Source organism: Syngnathus floridae, chromosome 4 (assembly GCF_059516105.1).
Source record: "Syngnathus floridae isolate MCC-2025c chromosome 4, RoL_Sflo_1.0, whole genome shotgun sequence".
NCBI classification, from domain to species: domain Eukaryota; kingdom Metazoa; phylum Chordata; class Actinopteri; order Syngnathiformes; family Syngnathidae; genus Syngnathus; species Syngnathus floridae.
In genome coordinates, this window is record NC_142416.1 from 21,073,006 (window position 1) to 21,093,271 (window position 20,266).

Consider the following 20,266-nt stretch of genomic DNA (forward strand, 5'->3'; position numbering starts at 1 on the left):
TCAAGGTAAGCACGATCGCGTCAAGTTAACTAAAAAACAACGAAGCGAGCGCCGACACTTCCTCTGAGGACTTTTACAATGGAAGTCGACTCTGTTTGAGCAAAATGGCATTGTTATTGCACGCAACTTCCGGTTGTAGTCATGTCACTAGCTTGACTCAATTGGCATCACGTAACAGCGGAAGTGGCGTGTGTTTACAAACGCATGGTTGGCCGACGGGGCGGAGTGACGCGAGCGCGTTTAAGGACAGAGGGAGGCAGCAGCAGATGGGAACCCGTTGAACCCGAGGCCTCCCCGAAATACTTCCAGCTAAATCCCCGCATTTACACAGTAGAAGACGCTACTAGAGATACATATACAAGTGGAATTGGCACGCGGTAACGACATTCCTGCAGCGACTCCCAGGTGATGAATACAATCATCCATCCATCCATCCATGCGTGCATAAAGATTTCTTTTGTGGGGAGGAGCCAGGCGTCGGAACATCATGGCCTATTTATGAATATTACAGAAGGATAATCTGCAAATTTATCCCATTTAAAGCCCGCATTTGCAGGCGTTTGTGTATTTATTTCCATTCACGTGCTCAAATCACGAGTGGTCTGACAATCACAGCCTGGACAATCACGTCATTTCATTTCAGATTTACTGACAGCTTTGTGAATTCAAATAGAGTATGAGAACAAGGTAGTGTTTGGAGGAAAAGGTCTTTCTTTTCACAAAAGTCTGGTTTTATCCATCATCATAAAAAGAAAATCATAAATTTGGAACATTTTGAATCTGACAAGATAGTGTAGCGAGAGAGTGGCAGGTGAATGTCGGCCTACTTGAGCAGGTCAAACTCATCTTCTCATCGCCATAGTAACCAGATGTATGTCACGGCGTGCAACACCTGTGAGTTCCAAGTTGCTCATTGTTCAATGGCAAAAACAATTTCATGTTGTGTGTAGAAATGCAAGGACAAAAATAACACCCCCCATTGTGGAGCAGGACCAAGCTAACGGAAGGTGAGGCTGGGATTATGCGCAGTACTTTTGAAGCCCAACAACCTCAAATGGCTGCAAGACCAACATTGTAAGTGCTGTGTCATTGTGAAATGTCTGAAAGGGAAAAGTCTACAGGAGCTGCTGCCTACATTCCATACTGTTGAATTCAACACAAGGAAGTTACACTTTTATTCTTTCACTTCTTCACACACGTAACAGAATCATTAATACCAGGTCACAATGATAATTAGAGTTGTGATGGATGTTGTTGCCATGGCGACTCCACACGCACACACGCACACACACACACACACACACACACACACACATTGACGGGATTACGAGCGGATATTAAAAGCAGGAAGCACGGAACGTTATCCAAAGTGCTTAGCGGCTGCCGAGCGGAATGTGGCGCGCCACAACTTGGAAGATTTCCACACTTGCTTCCCTGATCCAAAAGAAAAAAAAGTTGAGTCGAGAGGGTCGGGCTTGGGATGCCGTTCTCTTTTTGCGGAATTTGGTCTTTGTGAAAAGTAGCTGTATTTAGATGTTGATTTGGAATCTTTGGGTTTGTTGGCTTTGTCTTTTGGGCTAAAGCATCGCTGGTTCAAGGGAAATTAAGAGGGAGGAGCAATCGGGACACCTCGCTGCGGTTGAGGCTCAAAGCGAAAAACAAAATCGCAGAGGAAGCGCCGAGGAGGGGTATTCTGGTTTTGGTTTTTGAGGATGGCGGGTGTCTAAAACCAATTGTTTCCACCATGTCCAACAGGAAAAATGCTCAATTGTAACAACTTGGTTTCATACGTCTGACTGGAGTGTTTTCTTTTGAAACTGTTTTACAAACGCACATGCATCCGTCAGAATGTACATTTTGCCGCGCAAAGCGTGCTCAAATGCATCTTACGTGTGCCCCGCTGTGAATCGGGTGAGCGGATCACCATGGCAACAAGGATGAGGAGAAGGAGTTGGGGCTTTCTCACCATGTTTGGGGGTGTTACAATGACATAGCACTCCGTTCATTACGTTGGCAGATTAAACAATAAATACACATGTAAAAAAAGTGGAACTAACACATTGCACATTTAAAGGTTTGTTAAGCACTCATTTAAATAAACATCAACCAGTACAGTAGTCTTCATCTTAAAAGTATGGAACTTGGTATGTGTGCGTGTGTGTGCGTGTGTGCGTGTGCGCGTGCATGCATGACGGCGATACAAGGGCCGCCTGGAAGAGAAGGAACACAATATTTGACATTATTCACTTTCATGATTGATTCTTGAATGTCTTAAGATATTTCATGGACCATATTGGCATCACAATGACCAAAACATTGAAATGATATCCAGAGCATCTACTGCTAATGTACCACATTCAAATCCTATTTGGTATTTAATTGCTGTGCCTACAATGTACCATGTTTCAATCATATTGATGTCTAATGTACCATATCCCAAGTGTCAAGTAACATACGTGCACAATATTGGTTTGATTTTGAAATATGAAGAGGGTCTCATATTCAATGTCTAATATTTTTACATCTCACTTAAATGTGGATCATGTCTCACGTCTCACCTGGTCTACTCCCAGAAGTAAGTCAGGTACCAAATGGTTTCGTTCTTCAGTTGAGGGCCAAACAGAGGGTTGGTCTGTGCCAGGATGGCTATTAACCAGCTGGGGGGGGGGGGGGGGGGGGGGGGGAATACACACAATAATCAAAGACTTCGATGTGAAAACATGATTAAGGCTGCGGTCAAACATGCTCCCCGAAATTCAGACTGGATGATGGCGTTTGGCTCCCTCTAGCGGCGTCTTGTGTGAAGCGTCCATACATTTGGTTGGAAACACAATGACGTTGAAAATACACAAGTGGAGTTACAAAGTACTCACAAGAGGTAGCAGCAGATGGCAGTGAGAATCAAACTGGAGACAATCACCCTGGAAGAGAGAGTCGCACAGTACAGGAGACTTTACGCCACAGGAGCGACCTGAGAAATAGGGACTTGATCCCACAACTAGAGATTTGGCCCCAGATAGGAACCTTTGGAGGAGCTTTACATGGTTGTACCACAAAAACTCTACCATGGAATAAGGAACTAGTAAAGGGGGTTCTAGCAAGCTTTGGATTAACCTTGATGAATGACAACTCTTCTACTTGCGGACTGTAAAGGGCAATAATGAAACTGGTTTGGGGGGCACTGAATACATTCTGAAACTGGTTTGGGGGGCACTGAATACATCCCGTGATAAAAATATGCTGTCCAGATGATTTGCGCTTCCATTTCTGGGTTTATGGTTAGCATCACACTTTCCCTCATCACTGCTACATTTCGTGATGCACGTCACACACAGGCTTCGCAGAGGAACAATTCATCTTTGATGGAACAAAACGGCAAAAAAAAAATAAAAAAAGGGTCTAATGGTAGCATTGAGCTGGAACAGGGCGAGCAAGGAGAAAAGCTAAAGAGGGAGCGAACCAATTGAAACGTAACATCGCTAGCGTTAGCCGCTAAACCTTCTTACCCTCGATTTGGTCCTTTGGGCACCAAAAAGGGAGCCACCACCCCCACCAGCGCCCACAGGGTGGTGAAGCAGATCATCGGCAGGGCGAGAGAGTGCGACACCATGGCTCCAGTCGGGGGGAAAAAAATCGAATTGCTTCAGAAATGTCTGCTTTCGGCGGTCAATAACGGGAGCATCAATGGCTGCCGCACAGGCGAACAGATCACTTGTCACAGTGGGCCCGCGGACTAAAGAGAGGGGCAAGCGCCGCTGATTGGGCGCCTTCCATCTTTAAAGTGCCAAAACAGCCCGCCCACTAAACGGGATTAGCATCTGATTGGACGACATGGCTGCCTTTCACTGTTGTTGCCTAGCAAGGTTCCTTTCCTATCCGATCCGAGAGAATGTCAATTTATTGATATTTATTTGAATGTTTAATTTAAAGCTGGAAAAGGAAATTGGAGTAAAAAAAATCCCTTAAATTTGTACATGTATTTACTGTTTCCTATGATTGTTTTTTTAATAGCTTTTTGTTGTGCTATTTTTATTGAAATCACGTTTGCTTATTCCCAATATTTGAATGTAAAAGACTACGATATGTAATTGATGATTTGATTACTTAATATAATTAAAGTCTAAATAATGCTCGTTATTTTTAGTCAGTCATCATACCGTCCGGGAGATACTCGAGCAAATCTTTGCGTCTGTAGGAAATGCTTGGAGTTGCGAATGGTAGGGGGTCGTTTCTTGAGAATGCCCAAATTCCCAGCGCCACCTGAACGCACCTTGAAAAGCAAAACGAGGTCGGTCGGTCGGTCGATCGGTCGGTCGGTCGGTCGGCTAGCAACCGTTAACAGTCAGCAGGCCAGGCGGCGGCCTCGAGAAGCGTCGCTTCGAGATGGAGGTGACACGCAAATGTAAGTGTCACACGGCGGCCCTTGTATTTTGTCATCTGCACGGCCCGCTATTTTATAAGCGCAGCGTGTCGCTTGGCGCGCGCGCGCTCTGCGCTCGCTGTGACTCCCCCGCCCGCCCCTCTCCCTCGCTAGCGCTAGCGCTGGCTCGTGTGCTTGGAGCAACCTTAGCCCGCTAAGCTAAGCTAACGCGAAAATTGCCATTCTCAGCTTTTAAAGACTGTTTAAACCTGGTGTACGCCGCGATAGAGGAGGCTGACTTTCTCGCCATCGACGGAGAGTTTTCAGGTATGACTAAATGCGTGCTCCGAGGCGTCTAGCGTGGATGTGAGCGAACCGCTTGCGTGTTGTGTTGTGTTGCCCAGGGATCAGCGATGGACCCAGCGTCAGTGCGCTCACCAACGGGCTGGACACGCCGGAGGAACGCTACACTAAGCTCAAAAAGGTTAGCACGCCTTTGTAACATTCGGGCCAATCCCCGCGGGCGGCCTGCTAATTGAATCGCTTCTTTCCCCGTCTTCAAGCATTCTATGGATTTTCTACTCTTCCAATTTGGCCTGTGCACCTTCAAGTATGACCAGAAAGACTCCAAGTGAGTGTTTTCCCAAAAGAGATGAGTGGCAATACAAGCCTGAGTGTGGATGCCCCCCCCCCCCAAAAAAAAAATCACCTTATTGAGTATGATTTGACTCATTTTGATTGAATCCAGATGCTTGGCCCGAATGGCACGTTTGTAACATTCTGCTCTTCCAAAGTGTCGCTGTCATTCTCTCTCTCTCTCTCTCTCTCTCTCTCTCTCTCTCTCTCTCTCCCTCCTGCAGGTACATCACAAAGACTTTTAACTTTTATATCTTTCCCAAACCTTTCAACCGGGCGTCACCTGACATCAAGTTTATCTGCCAAGTAAGTCTGCTGCTTTCCTGTTAAGAATGTTTCAACTATAATGGAGCACCTCTATTTTGAAAATTGTATTTGTTTGTTTCTGGGGGTCTAGAGTTCCAGTATTGACTTTTTGGCCAGTCAAGGCTTTGACTTCAACAAGGTTTTCTGTCACGGTGAGTGAAATGGAGATTCGGGAGATGGTCGGAACTTTTAGTAGAAGTCTCCCGGTGCTAACGTCCGGCTTCAACAGGAATCCCCTACCTGAACCACGAGGAGGAGGCCCAGCTGAGGGAGCAGGCGGAGGAGAGGCGAAACCAGCAGGCCAACGGCGCGGGAACGCCGTCCTACGTGTCGCCGTCCTGCTCCAAGGGCCCCGCCCACGTGCCCGACGAGCACAAGGAATTCATCGACCGAGCCGTGTAGGTCTCGCAGTGGCGCGCTTTTGACGTGGCCCGCGCAATGACGTGCTTTTGACCTTGCCCGACGCAGGGAGAAGGTGGAGGCCCTGCTCTCCGGCACGGAGAAAAGCACCGACCTGGAGCCGTGCAGCGGGTAGGCCGCCGCCCACCCGCCGCCGCCCACCCGCCGCCGCCCACCCGCCCGCCGCCGGGCTACGTTATCAGATGGTAGGTCTGATGTGCTCCCATTTGTTTTGTGTCCAAAGGTTCCAGAGGAAGTTGATCTACCAGACGCTCAACCGAAAGTGAGTGCGTCGTCTCTCTTTGCGTTTGTTGTTGAACTCGTGCCAAGGCTCAAACTCTTGGGCCCACAGGTTTCCAAAGGGGCTCCATGTAGAAACCGTGGAGATGGAGGACAAGGTAGAGAGAAAGAAGATGAATGAGGTGTGAAATGGATGAAGGTGGTGAACCTTTTCTTCCTTCTGCATGACAGAAGGAGCGCATCATCCAGGTCAGTAAGGTGGACGAGGAGGAGAGGAGGAAGAGGGAGCAGCAGAAACTGGAAAAGGAACAGGTTCGCTAACAAAACGGGACTGTCGCTTTGAATCGTTTTGACCATGACGATTGGCGTTTCTTTCGACTGGGCCAGGGGCAGCTGAACGACGCCGTGGGCTTCTCCCGGGTCATCCACGCCATCTCCAAGTCTGTGAGTCAACCTGGTATTTGCGCAAACGTGAGCGCGGGCCACCGCTAACGCAGAGTGTTGCTGGGCAGGCCAAACTGGTGGTGGGCCACAACATGCTGCTGGACGTCATGCACACTATCCATCAGTTCTATTGCCCTCTGCCGCAAGTATGCGCATAGCTTTTTGGGGGTTTTTTTTTTGGGGGGTGTCATCATGTCGTCATTTGACGCTCGCTCCACTTTCTGGCTCTTAGGATCTTCAAGATTTTAAGGAGGTCACCATGTGCGTTTTCCCAAGGTGCGTTTCTCATGAGGGGAAAATGCTTTGCGTGTCGGCAGTTGGCTGATTATTTTTGTTTTGCTTTGTTTTGTCTTCCCGCAGGCTTCTGGATACAAAGTTGATGGCGTCCACTCAGCCCTTTAAGGTGAATCCCCCCCGCGTGAATCCTTTTTATGCAATCTTTTGCAAAGAAAACTTCTTCTCTGTGCAGGAGCTGATCAGCAACACGTCTCTGGCCGAGCTGGAGAAGCAGCTGAATGAAAGCCCGTTCAAAGCTCCTCAGATAGGTGAGCGGGCACATGCGCATGCGCGCACGCACTGAGGGACGCGTTTTGACGGGTGCGCTTTTCCCGCAGAGGCGGCCCAAGGCTTTCCCAGCTACAACACGGCCAAGGAGCAGTTGCACGAGGCCGGCTACGACGCCTACATCACCGGCCGCTGCTTCATCTCCATGGCCAACTACCTGGGTGGGCGGACGGACGGACGGACGATGAGCTTGCGACCGAGCCAGCGAGACGGCTTTGGCCTAATGGCGCCGCTCCGTTTCTATTTTCAGGCTCTTACCTGGCGCCGCCCAAAGCGCACGTGTCGGCCGGCTCCAAACTGGTGGAGCCCTTCTACAACAAGTGAGCCGTGTTCAGCCGTGTTCAGCCGTGTTCAGCCGTGTTCAGCCGTGTTCAGCCGTGTTCAGCCGTGTTCAGCCGTGTTCAGCCGTGTTCAGCCGTGTTCAGCCGTGTTCAGCCGTGTTCAGCCGTGCCGCCGCTCCATTTTGCGTCCGCTCCGCCGTTTGATTGTTTGTTTGCTTGCTTGCTTGCTTGCTTGCTTGCTCGCAGACTTTTCCTGATGAGGATAATCGACATCCCCTACCTCAACATCACGGGACCGGACTGTGAGTACGGGCAATTTGCGGCAATACTCGCGTGGTCCAGAAATGTCGAGCCGTCTTTGTGGTTCCAGTGCAACCCAAGCGGGACAACGTCCTCTACGTGACCTTCCCCAAAGAATGGAAGACCAGTGACCTCTATCAGCTCTTCAGTGCCTTCGGTAAAGACGGCGCGGCGCAGCCGGCGGCTCTCTGGCCGTCGCTCACCTGCCGTGGTTGGTTTATGCTCAGGAAACATCCAGGTCTCGTGGGTGGACGACACGTCGGCCTTTGTGTCCCTCAGCCAGACGGAGCAGGTGCAGATAGCCATGAACACCAGCCGCTACGCCGAGAGCTACAAGATCCGGACGTACGCCGACTACGTCCGGGCCAAGCGGCAGGACAAGGACAAGGACAAGGAGAAGCCGGCTCCCGAGTCCTGGCCCGAAGACGGCTGGCTCAAGCCTCACTACGCCGCTTCTTCCGTCTTTGGATATTCCGGGTACGAAAGCAAACGTCTTTGGCCGCGCCGGCTCTTGCTGAGGGTCCGGCTTGTGCATTAAGCGTGAGAGCGACCGGTCTTTTGTCACGGTCTCAGTGCTCTTGGGAAGCGCAGCGGCAGTCCCATCCAGGCGGAGCAGGGAAGCGGCGGTGGCGGGGCCGCCGACGGCTGGACGCGCTACTCGTACTCGGACTGCGTCGGGAGCAAGAAGATGAAAACTGACGGTGGGCGGGCTGGCGGGCTCGCGCTTTGCTTTTCATCAGCAAGTGGATTTCATCCTGAACTGGTGACATTTCCTCATTGCAACCAAATTGTCATTGATTGTAGAAGTTGTGGAGAGCAAGACGTCAGAAGGGTGGCTGAAGACCACGTAAGTCCGTCATTTCCTCCCTCCCTCTGTCCGTCGGACGCCCCTTTTGAGTGACGTTCCCCGCAGGGCCGCTGCCGAGTCCTCCGAGTCGAGTCCCGGGGAGGACGGATCCGAAGGCGCAGAGTCGGCAAAGGACGACGACGAGACGCTTTGCTGGCGGCGGGCCGCCGCCGCAGCGCTCGTGCCGCCGGTGCATCAAAGTCAGAAGAAGAAGAAGAAAGCTGAAGGTCCGATCCAGTTCAGCATCTTGTTCATTTGTTGGGGAGGTCTTGAATAAGCAGAATATCTGCTCAAACTCGGACACAGTTTTACTTGAGTGGACTTTGATGGCAGCCAAGAGACTTATTCCTTTTTGCTTCTTTTCAGTTTCTCCTCGTTCCGGTGCTGGAACGTCATCGTCGCCGTTTGAGGTCCCCGAGGTGTGGTAGGTAGCACCGAGGGGAGAGGCAAACTCGGGACCGGCCGGCGGGGCGGGGCGGCGCGGCGCCCACAAGCCATAGAGACGGACGGTTCCGCTTTCCCATATTTCAACACGCACAATCCAAACAGTTCTTTTACACACGGGGCAAAACCGGAATGGAGCTGGTGCGCTCTTCTCCGTTTTGTGTTTTGTTCGTTTTTTGTTGTTGTTGTTTTTACTTGCGTGCGCATGGGCTAAGCTGCCGCAAGGTGAAAGTGTCGTTGACAACATCAGGGTTGAGCGTGAGGTCTATTTAAAATGCTGTCATTTTAAAATCAACAAATATGATCTTGTTTTAGCAAACGTACAGAAAGGATATCTATCGCCAAACAATGTGATCATTTATTATGGCACTGATTTGGTTGGAGGTGATGATTCTACGTTTTCTTTTTGTACACATGTTTTGTCGCTGTTCGGCAAATGTGACAAAATGGTTATAAATATTTACCTTGTTTTTCTACGAGGTTCAAAAATCCTTCGGTATTTCCTTGGAAAAAAAGGGCAGGGAGATGAAAAAATTAAAGCATTTTCTTACAATCACCACCTCCGTCACTTTGTTCAGCGCATTTTTTTTCTTCTGCCATGTCACCTGAGCAAACGCAGTACAAGGCCAAGGGTTTGGGTTTTTTTTTTTTTTGTTTTTTTGCCCAACAGCAGCACACCAACAGCATCACTGACTTTCAGAACGCCTTGATGACGCGGAAAGTTTGGGCCTTGAAGAGACCAATCCATTTGATTTCCAAAAGGAGCATCCAGTCAAGAGGCGTCCGTCATGTGAGACCTTTGACTTTGGACTTGATCTCCAAGAAGCACAGGCCAGGTGACGGGGGCTCCTCGACGCTGAGGAGACGCAAAGGAGGAAAGCTCAAGAGAAACTTGCATGGTTGGAAAAAACCAAAAGCTTGGCGCATCACTCACCTGTGGGGAGCAAGCAGCAGCACCACAGACAAGGCGCCTTCCGGGAGAGAGCGGAAGACTTTGCCGAGGCGCGCGTCCAGCTTCCGCATCCTGTGACGCTCCGCCACGTTCTTCACGGGAGGGAGAAAGAAAGCGCAGCGGGTTAGTGCCGAGTCAGCCCGTAGGTGAGAAGCGGCCGCTCCACCTGAGGAGGTTCCGGCTCCACCTGAGGAGGTTCCGGCTCCGTTTGGCCTCTCCGCTGATGCGGCCCACGGTGCCGCCACACGCCGCAAGCGGCGTGGGCCGGAGTCAGCGCCGGACACGTCACGTACTTTTCCGACCAAAGTTCCGCGGCGGACTCCACGGCCGCTCGTTTGCCCTCGGCACGCTCAAACTCTGCAAGAGGAGAAGAGCCACGACAGTTGAGGCAAACGCCGGCTAAATGACCCACGCGCATCCTCACCTATGAAGGCCCGTTTGGCCCGTCCTCCGGGTTTGCCCGTCATCGCCACGCTCTGCACGGCGCCAAAGCGGCCAAACGTCTTCATCAAGGTCTCGTGGCTCAGTTGGCCCGAGGCAGAAGCCTGGCCCGAGGCAGAAGCCTGGCCGGAGGCAGAAGCCTGGCCGGAGGCAGAAGCCTGGCCGTCGTCCCACGCGTGAGCGCGCTTGAGCGTGTAGAGGCGGCACGCGTTGACGGCGTCGTTGGTCAGCGCCTCCAGAGTCAGCTCAAAATCCAGCGTGGACTCGCTCACCGGCCTCTGAACCTGGAAGGGACGGAGCAAATGCCTCCAGACCATGCAAGGGGGCTTTTCTTTTTCAACTGCGACTGTTGCAATTCTAAAAGAAAAGAGGGCATCCAATGGATGGTGCCTTGGCGAGCCCACCTTCAGGGCCTGTCCCTGCACGGGGATCCCGTTGAGCAGTTGCAGCGCCAGCGCGGCTCCTTCCAGTAACTTGAACTCCACGGCGGCGTGAACCTGCGCAAAAGCCACCTCAGCTCTCACGCGGGATATTTCGCTTGGGCGTGTGAATCAAACGCACCCTGTGCGTGCCGCTCAGCATTTGGACGGCCCTGACCGAGCCACAGCGGCTGAAGAGTCGCCTCACTTCTCCCTGGGAGAAGCCGGCGGGAAACGGTCCGGCAAACACCACGCGCATTTGCTGAAGACGGCGGCTCACCTAACAAAGGCGCACACACTCACGGTCAGTGGGACAGCGCGCACACTTGCGCGCCGAGTCTTCACCTTGTGCTCTCGACATGGAGGGCGGCTCGAGAAGGAGGAAAAGCTGAGCACCGAGAAGAAGGGCCGCTTGCTCTGTCCCAGGAAAGAGGCCAGCACCTGCACACGCGCACGTGAGTCCCTTGACGAGAAGAAGCCCTCCCTCGCTCGCTCGCTCGCTCGCATTTTCCCCCCGTCCATCCGTTTGTTAGGACGCAGAAATTCAGCCGAGGCCCGGAGCCTCACCTGTTTGTCCGAGTTGTGCCACAGCTGATTGGCCGGGTGTAGGGTGATGTCACGGCGTTTCCCCACATAGCAGAGGGACCTGCCCAGACGCTGCAAAACATCGGCAAACCTGGGCAATGGGGGGGGGTGTTACCATAGCAACGCAACACAAAGCCACGCTTTGGACGCGCACCTGCTACTGGGCGCGGGCTCGTCGTCATCGTCGTCTTCTGCGGTCAAACCCCAAAGGTCCTCCAGGTGATCCTCGACAAGCTAACAGAAGAATGGAAAGGATGGGTCGGCGGCAAATCTCCACAAGGGGTCACCACAAACCCTAACCCTTACCTTCAGAGGTGACTTGCTTATAAAGTATTTGGCCAGATCCAAAGCGGCCAAGGCGTCCTCCGCCGGACAGTGGCCTTCCCGCTCAGGCGTCTGGATGCTCCTGCCGAGCACCACCTCGGCCAGGAGCTTCAACTTGAACCTCTGGCCAAATTCTTTCACGTAGAGCAGCGACGTGTCAATCACGTGAGGATAGATCAGCTGCGAGGAGTGGGAGAATTACGCGCCGCTGTGGCTTTCTGTCCCGGCGCCTCCCGCTTACTTTGAGGGCGGCTAGGTCGTTGTTGACAGAGTGGCCCACCAGGACGGCGTCGCGCGGCAACAGCGTCCTCAGCTCGGCTTGGACGTCACGCAAACTCCTCTTGACCGGATCCAACATGGCCGCCGTGATGCCGGAGAACCTGACGGCGGCGGCGCACGCAGGCTTCGGAAGTTTGCGTTTGTCTGACCTCATAAAAGTTGGCGAGCTCCACGGCGCTTACTTGGTGAGGTAGTCGAGGATCGGGCTGTCGGGTTTAACCAGCCGGTCCATCGCGCACTTGCCCTCGCTGTCCACCAGGGAGACTCGGGTCAGCTCGTAGCCCCTCCTGGTGAGACACTGTGGCCGGCGGCGGTCACTTGGGGAAGGGGCGGCGCTCGCTCAAGTCGTCTCACCATTTCGCAGTCCAGTCCAAAGAGAGGGCTGGCGTCCGTCACGTCTACGCGGTCGACGCACGCAAAGTCCTCGAAGCCGGGCAGCCCTGGCGACGGCGAGAACGACGGCCAACCAGAGGGTGAACGAACGCCAGCCTCACCAGAGGAAGGGCGCAGGCGGCCAGCCGTCACCTTTCACGGGGTAACGCCGCTTCATCAGCTCCTCCTGGCCGAGCACGTAGGCCGTCAGGCCCCGTTTGCTCGTCCCGTACTTGAGCACCACCGGGTGAGTCCTCAGCGCTGCAAACACCGTGGCGTCACCTCATGCACATTCTCCAGGACTGACAAACTGACCAACTGGTCCAGAAGAGCGAGCCTTTCTGGCCGACCTTTGTTCAGCTTGCCGTCTTGCCGCCGCGGCGCTTCCACCGGCGTGCCGAAGATGGTAGAAAGCAGGGCACCGCTGCCGCCGCCGCCCGACGTGAAGGTCAACCTCTAATGCAAACAAAGCAACAATAAGCGTGGCTTCTCCTTAATCAGGGAATGGCCTCACATTGCTGAAGTGGCTCCTCAAGTGTCTCAGAGTCAGGTAGTGATTGTAGAAGTCGCTTTGGCTCACGCCCTCCACCACCACCACGTTGACGCCTTCAACACGGCTTTGTGCGCGCACATCACACCAACTACAAAAGACACACACACACACACACACGGCTGCTCAGGCTGACGTCAATTCACTGAGGCGGCCCCGAACGAGCGAACCTCGGTGACCTTGGCCGTCCGACCGTGCCGCCGTCCCCGAGAGCGGCGTAGTGCAGGAGCTCCGTCAGCTCCTCGGCGGCGATGGGCTGCCGCAGGCGTTGGGGAGCCACAGAGATCAGCGGGTCCGCTCGCTCGGTTCGGTCAGCGCCGGCGCGTTGCCTTCTGCCCCTCTTCGCCGCATCGGGAGGAAGATCCACACCCTTTTTTCTTTTCTTCCCGTTGAAGGGCTTCGAGGGCGAGGACTCCATGTTGCGGCCGGCCGATCTTGACGTGGAGGCAAAATGAACACAGAAGTCGTTTGCAGCACAATTCGTGCTGGCTGGGCTTTTACGGTCATTGATGAATGGGGCTGTTGCTGAGCAATTAGGGACTGAGCGAAGGAGCAAATTAGGGACTGTAGACTGAGCGCATGAGCGGCTTACGACGTGCAGAGGTGGGTTCATGAGTTGGACGGTGAGTTGGTGGCGGAATTACGGAGTGAGTCGGTGAACGCGTTATTCAGTGAACGAGCGAGGGAATTAGTTGAGTTATTAAATCAGTGAGTGAGTTCATAAGTCATCTTGCGAGTTGACGAGTGAGCGAGCAAGTTTAAACAAGTAGGATTTGGAAAAAAAAAAAAAAGGTCGATAAAATTGTTAAGTGAAAAAAAAAGTTCAGATCAAATGCAACCACTTCAGTTTAATGTTCATGCCAATACATCAGTGTGGAAACACTGCTGCGTTAAGCCACCAAAATATAATAAAAACTAACTCCATTTAAAAAACCTGCACTTTTAGTTACCGTGTTATGACGTTCCAGCACCTTCCAAATTCACATCTTTATAATTACGATTGAAAACACGCACACACGCAGCGCGTGAGCGGAGAAGGAAGGAAAGCTACTTGACGATGGAGCCAAGTCAAATCCGCTGGCTTGAGTCGCTTACTTTCAAAATAAATTGCAAGTCATACACATCGATAACAACGCTTGGGGTGTATGGCCGTTTTTCGGTACTGCTAATCCACTTTATCTTCAATGATTAATACATATTTCTCAGAGGTGTTCCATCGAATGAACGTGGTGAAATCCGAAGGGTGCACTTTTATTTTGAAGCTCAATACGGACGCGTAGTCTACGGATCCGCTTTCACTCTGCTCTCGATTTTGCTGCCTTGCGGACCAAACTAGCCAAGCACACAATCATGGATGCGACTCGTTTCAAAAGAACGCGCCATTGCCATTTGCTGTTTGCTTGCCCTAGCTAGCCTCCGTTGAAATCCTGCGATACGGATCAGCTCAAGCGGCCGGACGGCCAGCTGGCCGGCGAAAATGTCGACAAAGAAGCTAGCCAAGTGAGTAGATGTGTGATGAACAATCAAGTCAAACCTTTGTGTGTGTGAGAGAGAGAGAGAGAGAGAGAGAGAGAGAGAGAGAGAGAGAGAGAGAGAGAGAGAGAGAGAGAGAGAGAGAGAGAGAGAGAGAGAGAGAGAGAGAGAAAGAGAGAGAGAGAAAGAGAGAGAGAGCGTGCGTCAGATTTTTGCCACGGGCATTTTCGTGATGATCAGGTAGGCTGCGTCAAGTTCGGCAGCGAAACAACCACTCACGTCTTAAAAGTACGATCGCGTCGAAGCCTAAAGGTAAGCAAGGCTGCGGTATTCGCTTTAGCACCATCGGTTTCTGCTAATCATGTTCGCTGAACTTGTCGACGTGCGGCGAGGAATCAATTTGTGTTTGAATCGTGAAAGATGACGTCTGATTCTTTGACCGGAATCTTATACGTAATTGTGTCCAGAGAATTGGGCCTGCTGAGGCAGCATCGGCAGTCATCCGCGGCGCAAAAGAAGACTCTGCTGTCAAGTGAGTGACGTCATGAGACAAGAACGCTCATTTGGAATTTCCTCGCTGATTGTAGTGTTTGATGTTTTGTCTCAGATCAAATCTTTTCATACCTGATTGTCATTGATTTTGAGTCCACATGTTGGCGAGAGAAAAACAACCTCACTCAAGAAATAAGTAAGTTGCCATTTTCGAAAGTGCCTTCTCGTTGTTTTCGCATCGTCATTGTTTTGGTTTTCTCCTTGAGTCGAGTTCCCGGCCGTTCTTCTCAATACCTGCACGGGTGAGATGGAGTCGGAGTTTCACGCGTACGTTCAACCTCAGGAGCGGCCCACACTGTCAACTTTCTGCACCGAGCTCACCGGGATCTCACAGGTGACCCACGGCAGATACGGACGGGAGTTGTTCGAAATCAAAAAACAACCCAAAAAAAGCTCAATGAAAAAACAACCACGCCTTACAGATGCAGGTGGAGGCGGGGGTCCCGCTCCAGATTTGTCTGTCTCAGTTCGGCCGCTGGCTGCAGAAGCTGCGCCTGGAGAAGGGGGCCGTCTTTGCCGCCCGGGAACACAGCTCCTCGGCCCGGCCGCCCGGCCAAAAGCTCTGCGCTTTCCTCACGTGGTCAGGTAGAATATTCACGATCCAAACACGTGAATCCGTGATTGTGAGAAGGCGCTCGTCAGCAGATTGGGATCTCGGCGTTTGCTTGCGCTACGAGTGTCAACGCAAGCAGATCCACAAACCCCACGTGCTCAACAGCTGGATCGATTTGAGGAGCACGTACAGGGTACGTTTCAATTGCACTACACATTAGAGGGGGAAACGCTTACGTTGTGCCATTGAGAATAGAGTCGATGGAAAGTTTCTGAAAAGGCAACATTATTGCGCGAAAAGAATTGGAATCAACTTTTCGGACAGAGCGACCCCCCCCCCCCCCCCCCTCATGCTGCCCGTGGCTTCAAACGTGATTTTCTCTCCGGTAGAAATTCTACGACAGGAAACCCCAAGGTCTGAACGGAGCACTGCAAGACGTGGGAATAGAATTTTCTGGCAGAGAACATTGCGGTACGGGCACAAGGGCTTCACCTCTACTCGGCCTTGTCAGCTCCTGACGAGTCCATTTTGCTCTTCAGGTCTGGACGACGCCAGGAACACGGCTCGGCTGGCGGCCAGGATGATGAGGGACGGCTGCGTGATGACGATCACAAGGAGCTTGGAGAGGGTGAGTGGACGTCCCACCTCACATCCCCATTCCTCAACTCCCGCCTCTTGCTCGCCACCGTCCTCCCCAGCGCACGCTTCTTTTAAATGAATCGAGTATGGATGTTTTTTTGTTGTTTTTTTCCCCCCAGAAATAAAGTTGTAGTTGCAGTATACCGTACGTGAATAAAAATGTTTGTTTTTTTCTGAGATAAAAATGGCAATTTAAGGAGCGCAAATTCATTGTTTTACAAGAGTAAAGAAGAAAAATATGACCAAGAGTTGTTAGGTTACAGGAATAGTTTTATTTTGAAGAATTCTTCAAACGTACCGTTGTCATCTTATCCCAGACACCCTTGGCAGCCAAAGCCGCGCTGACCGAAAATTGCCGAAAGGCCCCGGCCGGCCCCAACAGAGCAAGCCATCGGACTGCAATAAATAAAACAAGGTCCACCGAGGAAAACACCCTTCAGGTCCGAGACTCCCTTCAAAGCCTAAAGACACTTGTCGGTGGGAGGACAACACCGCTGCGGGGCGTCTGCAAAGAGGGCAACGGCCCGCTTGCGTGCTCCTCCGTCGTTGGCGGCCCGCAAATTCCAACCTCAAGGGAGGAGGAGTTCTCCGTGGAAGACGAGGACCTGTCCACGTACGACGACGTGGTTCTGGAGGATGACGCCGAGGGGGCGCTTGTTTCGCTCGACAACGCGGAGAATGGTGAGGCGAGCGAATCAAAAGGAGCCTACCCATTCAAGCCCAATTGGGAGAGGGCGCCTGCCATTGGCGTCGCCGCCCTTTCCACCACTGGGAAGGTGACGTCGCCGCTGTGCCACTGTGGACGACGCGCCAAGCGTCTGCGGGTGTCCAACGGGGGACCCAATCAAGGAAAGGGCTTCTACTGCTGCGCCGGCCGCCGCTCAGGTGGCGGCGAGGAGACGGGGCCAACCCAAAATAAGCGGTGCCACTTTTTCCAGTGGGAGTCGGCCCTAAAGTCCAGGTGGTCTATTTCGACGTCTCACGTCAGGGCCACGCGGCCGCCTCAGAAGTCCACGTTGAGGAAGAGCTGGTAAAGCTCAGGAAGTCATTTGAGGGCTTCACATTATGCTTGCAAGCCTGATGTGGAGGGGGGGGGGGGTAACTATTGCAGTTATTTATGCATATATATTGTTTACTTTTGAACAAAATAAGCAATCATTTCGATTGTACTCCAAGAAACAATAAAGATGTCACAGAGTCGACTCCCGCCCTATTATGTGGACGCTCATAGGCCTCCGTAGAAGTGCTGGTCTTTTGACGTGAGTGAGGGCGGGGTGTCCTTTTTTCACCAAGTTCCATTTGCGAATATTTATCACAACAAAGAGCTAGTAAGTTGCGTGTGACCATGTTTTCTTTCACACCAAGTGTGCCTCAATGAATACATTTGACGTTGTTGATCATTTCCTTGGCGTAATTCTCGAAACGTTTGTCCCTCCTCTCATGCCGTCGAAGCCTCGTTTAAGCCCAACGAGGTGTCCGTCAATAAATTGCATTTTCTCATATTTGACACCACTCGGGTAAGATTTCAAAGGGCATTTTTGCGAACACGACCTCGACGAATTCTCTTTGAACTTTGCTTGGCGGTGCGCTTTTTGTCCGTCCTCGCACTCCGTAGAGTCCCTGCAAAACGTGAATGTAGCGTCCTTCCGTCACAGAGCGTGAGCGCACCTTTCTAGTCACACATTCAACTTGACTTGGATAAAACCCTCGACGTCTTTTGGGATTGCGTGTCGCTTCTAAATCGCTTCGCAGCTTGCAGCCAAGTCCGCCGCCGCCGCCGCCGCCGCCGAGCTCAGCGGCTAACACACAGAGCCTCCGAAGAAATACAAGTAAATATCATCCCATTTATTAATAGCTGTCTCCAGTGACGTCATTGGCAAAATGTCGGAGGCGCAGAACGCGTTTCGGAAGCGCGGCAAGAAGCACTTCTTCGGCGCCCAGCATCACGCTAAACGCTGGAGGGGCTCCAGGGAGCTCGAGGTGGGCATGCAGGGCATCCTGATCACATGCAGCATGAACCAGAGGAAATGCGCGGCGGAGGCCTTCAACCTGCTCAGCGAGTACGCGGACAAGCTGTACGGACCCGAGAAGGTAGGTAGGTAGGTAGCTAGGTAGCTAGGTTGCTAGGTAGCTCAGCGTCTGTCACATTGGCTCTTACACTGTGACCTATTCAAATGGTGAAAAGTGTTGACATGACAGTGAACATCAACTCAGCTTAACCTCAAAGGTCAGTTGCTCCAGTGAACTCATGCTTTCCACAAGAGAGAAGGACTCGTCCAAACAAGAGCGACCGAGTGGCTTGCATTTTATTCATCTTCATTTTATGACACTTTTAAGCTGACGTTGACAACGTGCGACCTTTCCGCCGGCGGTCAGTTTGAAGAGGAAGCCGGAGAATGCAGCGAAGGAGAAAACGCCAAAGAAGAAGTTGACGTGGAGGACGCGCTGAAGAAAGAGGTGGCGCAGCTGCGAGCGGGCGGCGGGAGACAAGAGCGACGTTTCCAGGCCCTGGACAGCGGAGCCAACAACGTCATCTTCATCAGAACTCGCAATCTGGGTAAACATCATCCATGCTGGGTCCAAGTCAGCTACGTAGGCTGCCCGCAATGTCCAAATCGGATGGATGGAGGGAGGGAGGGAGGGAGGGAGGGAGGGATGGATGGATGGATGGATGGATGGATGGACGGATGGACGGACGGATGGACGGATGGACGGACGGACGGACGGACGGAAGGACGGATGGATGGGGAGTGGCGCGTTTTCATTTCTGCTACTCAAAACTGTAGAGTCCGACAAGCTGGTTCATCACATCTTGTCCGATCTGCACGCCACCAAGAAGAAAAAGACGCGCGTCATTCTCCGCATGCTGCCGGTGAGAAGCAAAAAAAAAATCAATCCGACAGTGTCCGACTTTTAGCAAGATGACTTCTAGCGAGCGAGCAATCGTCATTTCTTCCATGTCAAGTATGTCGTGTGTCAAATCCTCGCAGGTCACGGGCACGTGCAAGGCCTTCCCGGAGGACATGATGCGGTATATGTCCACCTTCCTGGAGCCTTGGTTCAAGAAGCCCAACCACGCCACCTACCAGATCGCCTTCAAGGCGCGTAACAACAGCCACAACAAGAGAGATGACGTCATCAAGGCCATAGCCGGTAGGCCACCAGGGGAGGAGTTCGGGTTAGGTCTATGTCTTCCTCCGCTTTTCACGGCTTTTCCCCTCGCAGGTCTGGTAGGCAAGCTGAACCCCAAGAACAAGGTGAACCTGACCCAGCCGGACCTCACCATCATCTTGGAGGTGATCAAGAGCGTATGCTGCGTCAGCGTGGTCCGCGAGTACACGCGCTACAGGAAGTACAACCTGCAGGAAGTGGTCAAAGACGAAGAGCCCAAGAAGGAGGACGCGGCCGAGGACGGCGGCCAAGGCGACGACGCTGCTGCCGAACCGGCGCTTGCCGGCGGCTGCGAGGCGCTCAAGGAGGAGGAAGACGACGCCGCTACCGCACCAGCGCTCGCGGGAGGCAGCCAGGCGCCCGAGAAGGAGGAAGACGCCGCCGCTACCCAATCAGCGGTTGGGGGAGGCAACGCGGAGGAGATGCAGCTGGCGGAGGAACACTTGCAGGAACCATCTGCAATGGATGACCAGCAGGATAAGGCAGAAGGTGATGGAGAGTAACTGTTTGTTTTCAAAAGTTGATTATTATTATTTTTTTTTTTTCAAGCAAGCTTAGTAAGTCGTTTCTGCGCTGTCTTTTTAAACCTTCAAAAGTGTTTTTTTTGTACTCATGGGTCAACATGTGTCCCATTCTGTTTTTCTGTAAAGAAACGTCCAGAATTAAACATGGCTTGGACTCGTGTACATTTTTACCACTTTTGTGCCCCCATGTTTTGATTTTCACGTTTGAGGCCATTGTCATTTATGCGTCTGCTCCACAAGCTGTAAAATTAGTATACATGACTGCTTTCGATTAGCCAATTTATTGTGAAAATTTGTGGTTACAGTTCAGCACGCATAATGCTAATTTGTGGCCATGAACGAATAACTCGTGTGGTTTAATCATATGTCAACAAACGTGCAAATGGAGGCTCCTTCGCGACGCGCTGATGTCTTTCTTCTCTCTACCTGAAGTGTATCGAGAGAAGTTTGTCTCTTCAGCTGGTGAAAAGCTTCGGTCAAAGATGAACATTCCCGTTCCCAAATGTGACGAATCTGCGTGATGATGTCATCGCGCTCCATTTGCATGCGCGATTGGCCGTATTTTACGTGCACTGAATTGGTTCAATTTCCACCCCAATCTCATGCAAGTT

General features: G+C 52.1%; 5 protein-coding genes across 13 annotated transcripts; 3 read left to right on the forward strand and 2 right to left on the reverse strand.

The window, feature by feature from the left end:
• Positions 1–629: 629 nt before the first annotated feature.
• Positions 630–3,763, reverse strand: atp6v0e2 (ATPase H+ transporting V0 subunit e2). The gene is made up of 4 exons (XM_088373193.1): positions 3,507–3,763; positions 2,874–2,921; positions 2,559–2,657; positions 630–2,210 (listed from the first exon to the last, which is right to left on the reverse strand). Exons 1-3 carry the CDS (start codon positions 3,608–3,610, stop codon positions 2,564–2,566), a joined length of 246 nt encoding a protein of 81 aa, XP_088229319.1. The 5' UTR covers positions 3,611–3,763; the 3' UTR covers positions 630–2,210; positions 2,559–2,563.
• Positions 3,764–4,230: 467 nt separating this feature from the next.
• Positions 4,231–9,380, forward strand: parn (poly(A)-specific ribonuclease (deadenylation nuclease)). 2 transcript variants are annotated; one of them, XM_088373176.1, is made up of 25 exons: positions 4,231–4,402; positions 4,610–4,687; positions 4,765–4,844; positions 4,924–4,991; positions 5,221–5,302; positions 5,394–5,454; positions 5,532–5,700; positions 5,771–5,833; positions 5,946–5,984; positions 6,054–6,099; positions 6,173–6,253; positions 6,329–6,385; positions 6,454–6,531; positions 6,618–6,661; positions 6,746–6,788; positions 6,855–6,930; positions 7,000–7,110; positions 7,200–7,269; positions 7,477–7,532; positions 7,601–7,687; positions 7,758–8,007; positions 8,104–8,231; positions 8,335–8,377; positions 8,444–8,604; positions 8,744–9,380. In XM_088373176.1, the coding sequence occupies exons 1-25, from the start codon at positions 4,384–4,386 to the stop codon at positions 8,803–8,805; spliced, it is 2,052 nt and encodes a 683-aa protein (XP_088229302.1). In that variant the 5' UTR covers positions 4,231–4,383; the 3' UTR covers positions 8,806–9,380. The 2 variants fall into 2 exon arrangements, with proteins under 2 accessions (XP_088229302.1, XP_088229303.1); XM_088373177.1 differs by lacking the exon at positions 4,924–4,991 and having other exon boundaries at positions 4,313–4,402.
• Positions 9,158–13,830, reverse strand: rexo5 (RNA exonuclease 5). 4 transcript variants are annotated; one of them, XM_088373175.1, is made up of 18 exons: positions 13,694–13,830; positions 12,923–13,177; positions 12,708–12,834; positions 12,544–12,649; positions 12,347–12,454; positions 12,176–12,261; positions 12,004–12,119; positions 11,784–11,922; positions 11,525–11,722; positions 11,373–11,452; positions 11,201–11,309; positions 10,979–11,074; positions 10,776–10,913; positions 10,619–10,711; positions 10,198–10,498; positions 9,961–10,130; positions 9,756–9,865; positions 9,158–9,677 (listed from the first exon to the last, which is right to left on the reverse strand). In XM_088373175.1, the coding sequence occupies exons 2-18, from the start codon at positions 13,159–13,161 to the stop codon at positions 9,608–9,610; spliced, it is 2,286 nt and encodes a 761-aa protein (XP_088229301.1). In that variant the 5' UTR covers positions 13,162–13,177; positions 13,694–13,830; the 3' UTR covers positions 9,158–9,607. The 4 variants fall into 4 exon arrangements, with proteins under 4 accessions (XP_088229301.1, XP_088229299.1, XP_088229300.1 ...); XM_088373173.1 differs by having other exon boundaries at positions 9,940–10,130; XM_088373174.1 differs by having other exon boundaries at positions 12,914–13,177.
• A 223-nt stretch (positions 13,831–14,053) lies between these two features.
• eri2 (ERI1 exoribonuclease family member 2) lies at positions 14,054–17,146 on the forward strand. 2 transcript variants are annotated; one of them, XM_088373182.1, is made up of 9 exons: positions 14,054–14,243; positions 14,684–14,748; positions 14,824–14,904; positions 14,975–15,102; positions 15,191–15,353; positions 15,414–15,514; positions 15,711–15,792; positions 15,861–15,949; positions 16,278–17,145. In XM_088373182.1, the coding sequence occupies exons 1-9, from the start codon at positions 14,221–14,223 to the stop codon at positions 16,992–16,994; spliced, it is 1,449 nt and encodes a 482-aa protein (XP_088229308.1). In that variant the 5' UTR covers positions 14,054–14,220; the 3' UTR covers positions 16,995–17,145. The 2 variants fall into 2 exon arrangements, with proteins under 2 accessions (XP_088229308.1, XP_088229309.1); XM_088373183.1 differs by lacking the exon at positions 14,054–14,243 and adding an exon at positions 14,381–14,528 and having other exon boundaries at positions 16,278–17,146.
• Positions 17,147–17,182: 36 nt separating this feature from the next.
• On the forward strand, positions 17,183–19,817 carry thumpd1 (THUMP domain containing 1). Of its 4 annotated transcripts, none has more exons than XM_088373188.1 (6): positions 17,183–17,288; positions 17,816–18,051; positions 18,298–18,517; positions 18,747–18,832; positions 18,951–19,113; positions 19,186–19,817. In XM_088373188.1, exons 2-6 carry the CDS (start codon positions 17,842–17,844, stop codon positions 19,632–19,634), a joined length of 1,128 nt encoding a protein of 375 aa, XP_088229314.1. In that variant the 5' UTR covers positions 17,183–17,288; positions 17,816–17,841; the 3' UTR covers positions 19,635–19,817. The 4 variants fall into 4 exon arrangements, with proteins under 4 accessions (XP_088229314.1, XP_088229315.1, XP_088229317.1 ...); XM_088373189.1 differs by lacking the exon at positions 17,183–17,288 and adding an exon at positions 17,315–17,477; XM_088373191.1 differs by lacking the exon at positions 17,183–17,288 and having other exon boundaries at positions 17,484–18,051; positions 19,186–19,256; positions 19,326–19,817.
• Positions 19,818–20,266: the final 449 nt, after the last annotated feature.

Bases quoted from the DNA above. Each gene is read 5' to 3' on its own strand.
- atp6v0e2 (XM_088373193.1), bottom strand. From the start codon at position 3,610: ATGGTGTCGCACTCTCTCGCCCTGCCGATGATCTGCTTCACCACCCTG. The intron at 2,922-3,506 runs GTAAGAAGGTTT...TCTCTCTTCCAG, and splicing joins CCCAAAGGACCAAATCGAGG to GGTGATTGTCTCCAGTTTGA. The intron at 2,658-2,873 runs GTGAGTACTTTG...CCCCCCCCCCAG, and splicing joins GCCATCTGCTGCTACCTCTT to CTGGTTAATAGCCATCCTGG.
- parn (XM_088373176.1), top strand. The intron at 5,985-6,053 runs GTGAGTGCGTCG...TTGGGCCCACAG, and splicing joins TACCAGACGCTCAACCGAAA to GTTTCCAAAGGGGCTCCATG. The intron at 8,232-8,334 runs GTGGGCGGGCTG...CATTGATTGTAG, and splicing joins CAAGAAGATGAAAACTGACG to AAGTTGTGGAGAGCAAGACG.
- rexo5 (XM_088373172.1), bottom strand. From the start codon at position 13,161: ATGGAGTCCTCGCCCTCGAAGCCCTTCAACGGGAAGAAAAGAAAAAAG. The intron at 12,120-12,175 runs GTGAGACGACTT...CGCCGGCCACAG, and splicing joins TTGGACTGGACTGCGAAATG to TGTCTCACCAGGAGGGGCTA. The intron at 10,499-10,618 runs GTGGGCTCGCCA...CGTCCCTTCCAG, and splicing joins TGCAGGGACAGGCCCTGAAG to GTTCAGAGGCCGGTGAGCGA.
- eri2 (XM_088373182.1), top strand. From the start codon at position 14,221: ATGTCGACAAAGAAGCTAGCCAA. The intron at 14,749-14,823 runs GTGAGTGACGTC...GTTTTGTCTCAG, and splicing joins AAAGAAGACTCTGCTGTCAA to ATCAAATCTTTTCATACCTG. The intron at 14,905-14,974 runs GTAAGTTGCCAT...TTTCTCCTTGAG, and splicing joins CAACCTCACTCAAGAAATAA to TCGAGTTCCCGGCCGTTCTT.
- thumpd1 (XM_088373188.1), top strand. From the start codon at position 17,842: ATGTCGGAGGCGCAGAACGCGTTTCGGAAGCGCGGCAAGAAGCACTTC. The intron at 18,052-18,297 runs GTAGGTAGGTAG...GACACTTTTAAG, and splicing joins AGCTGTACGGACCCGAGAAG to CTGACGTTGACAACGTGCGA. The intron at 18,833-18,950 runs GTGAGAAGCAAA...AAATCCTCGCAG, and splicing joins TCATTCTCCGCATGCTGCCG to GTCACGGGCACGTGCAAGGC.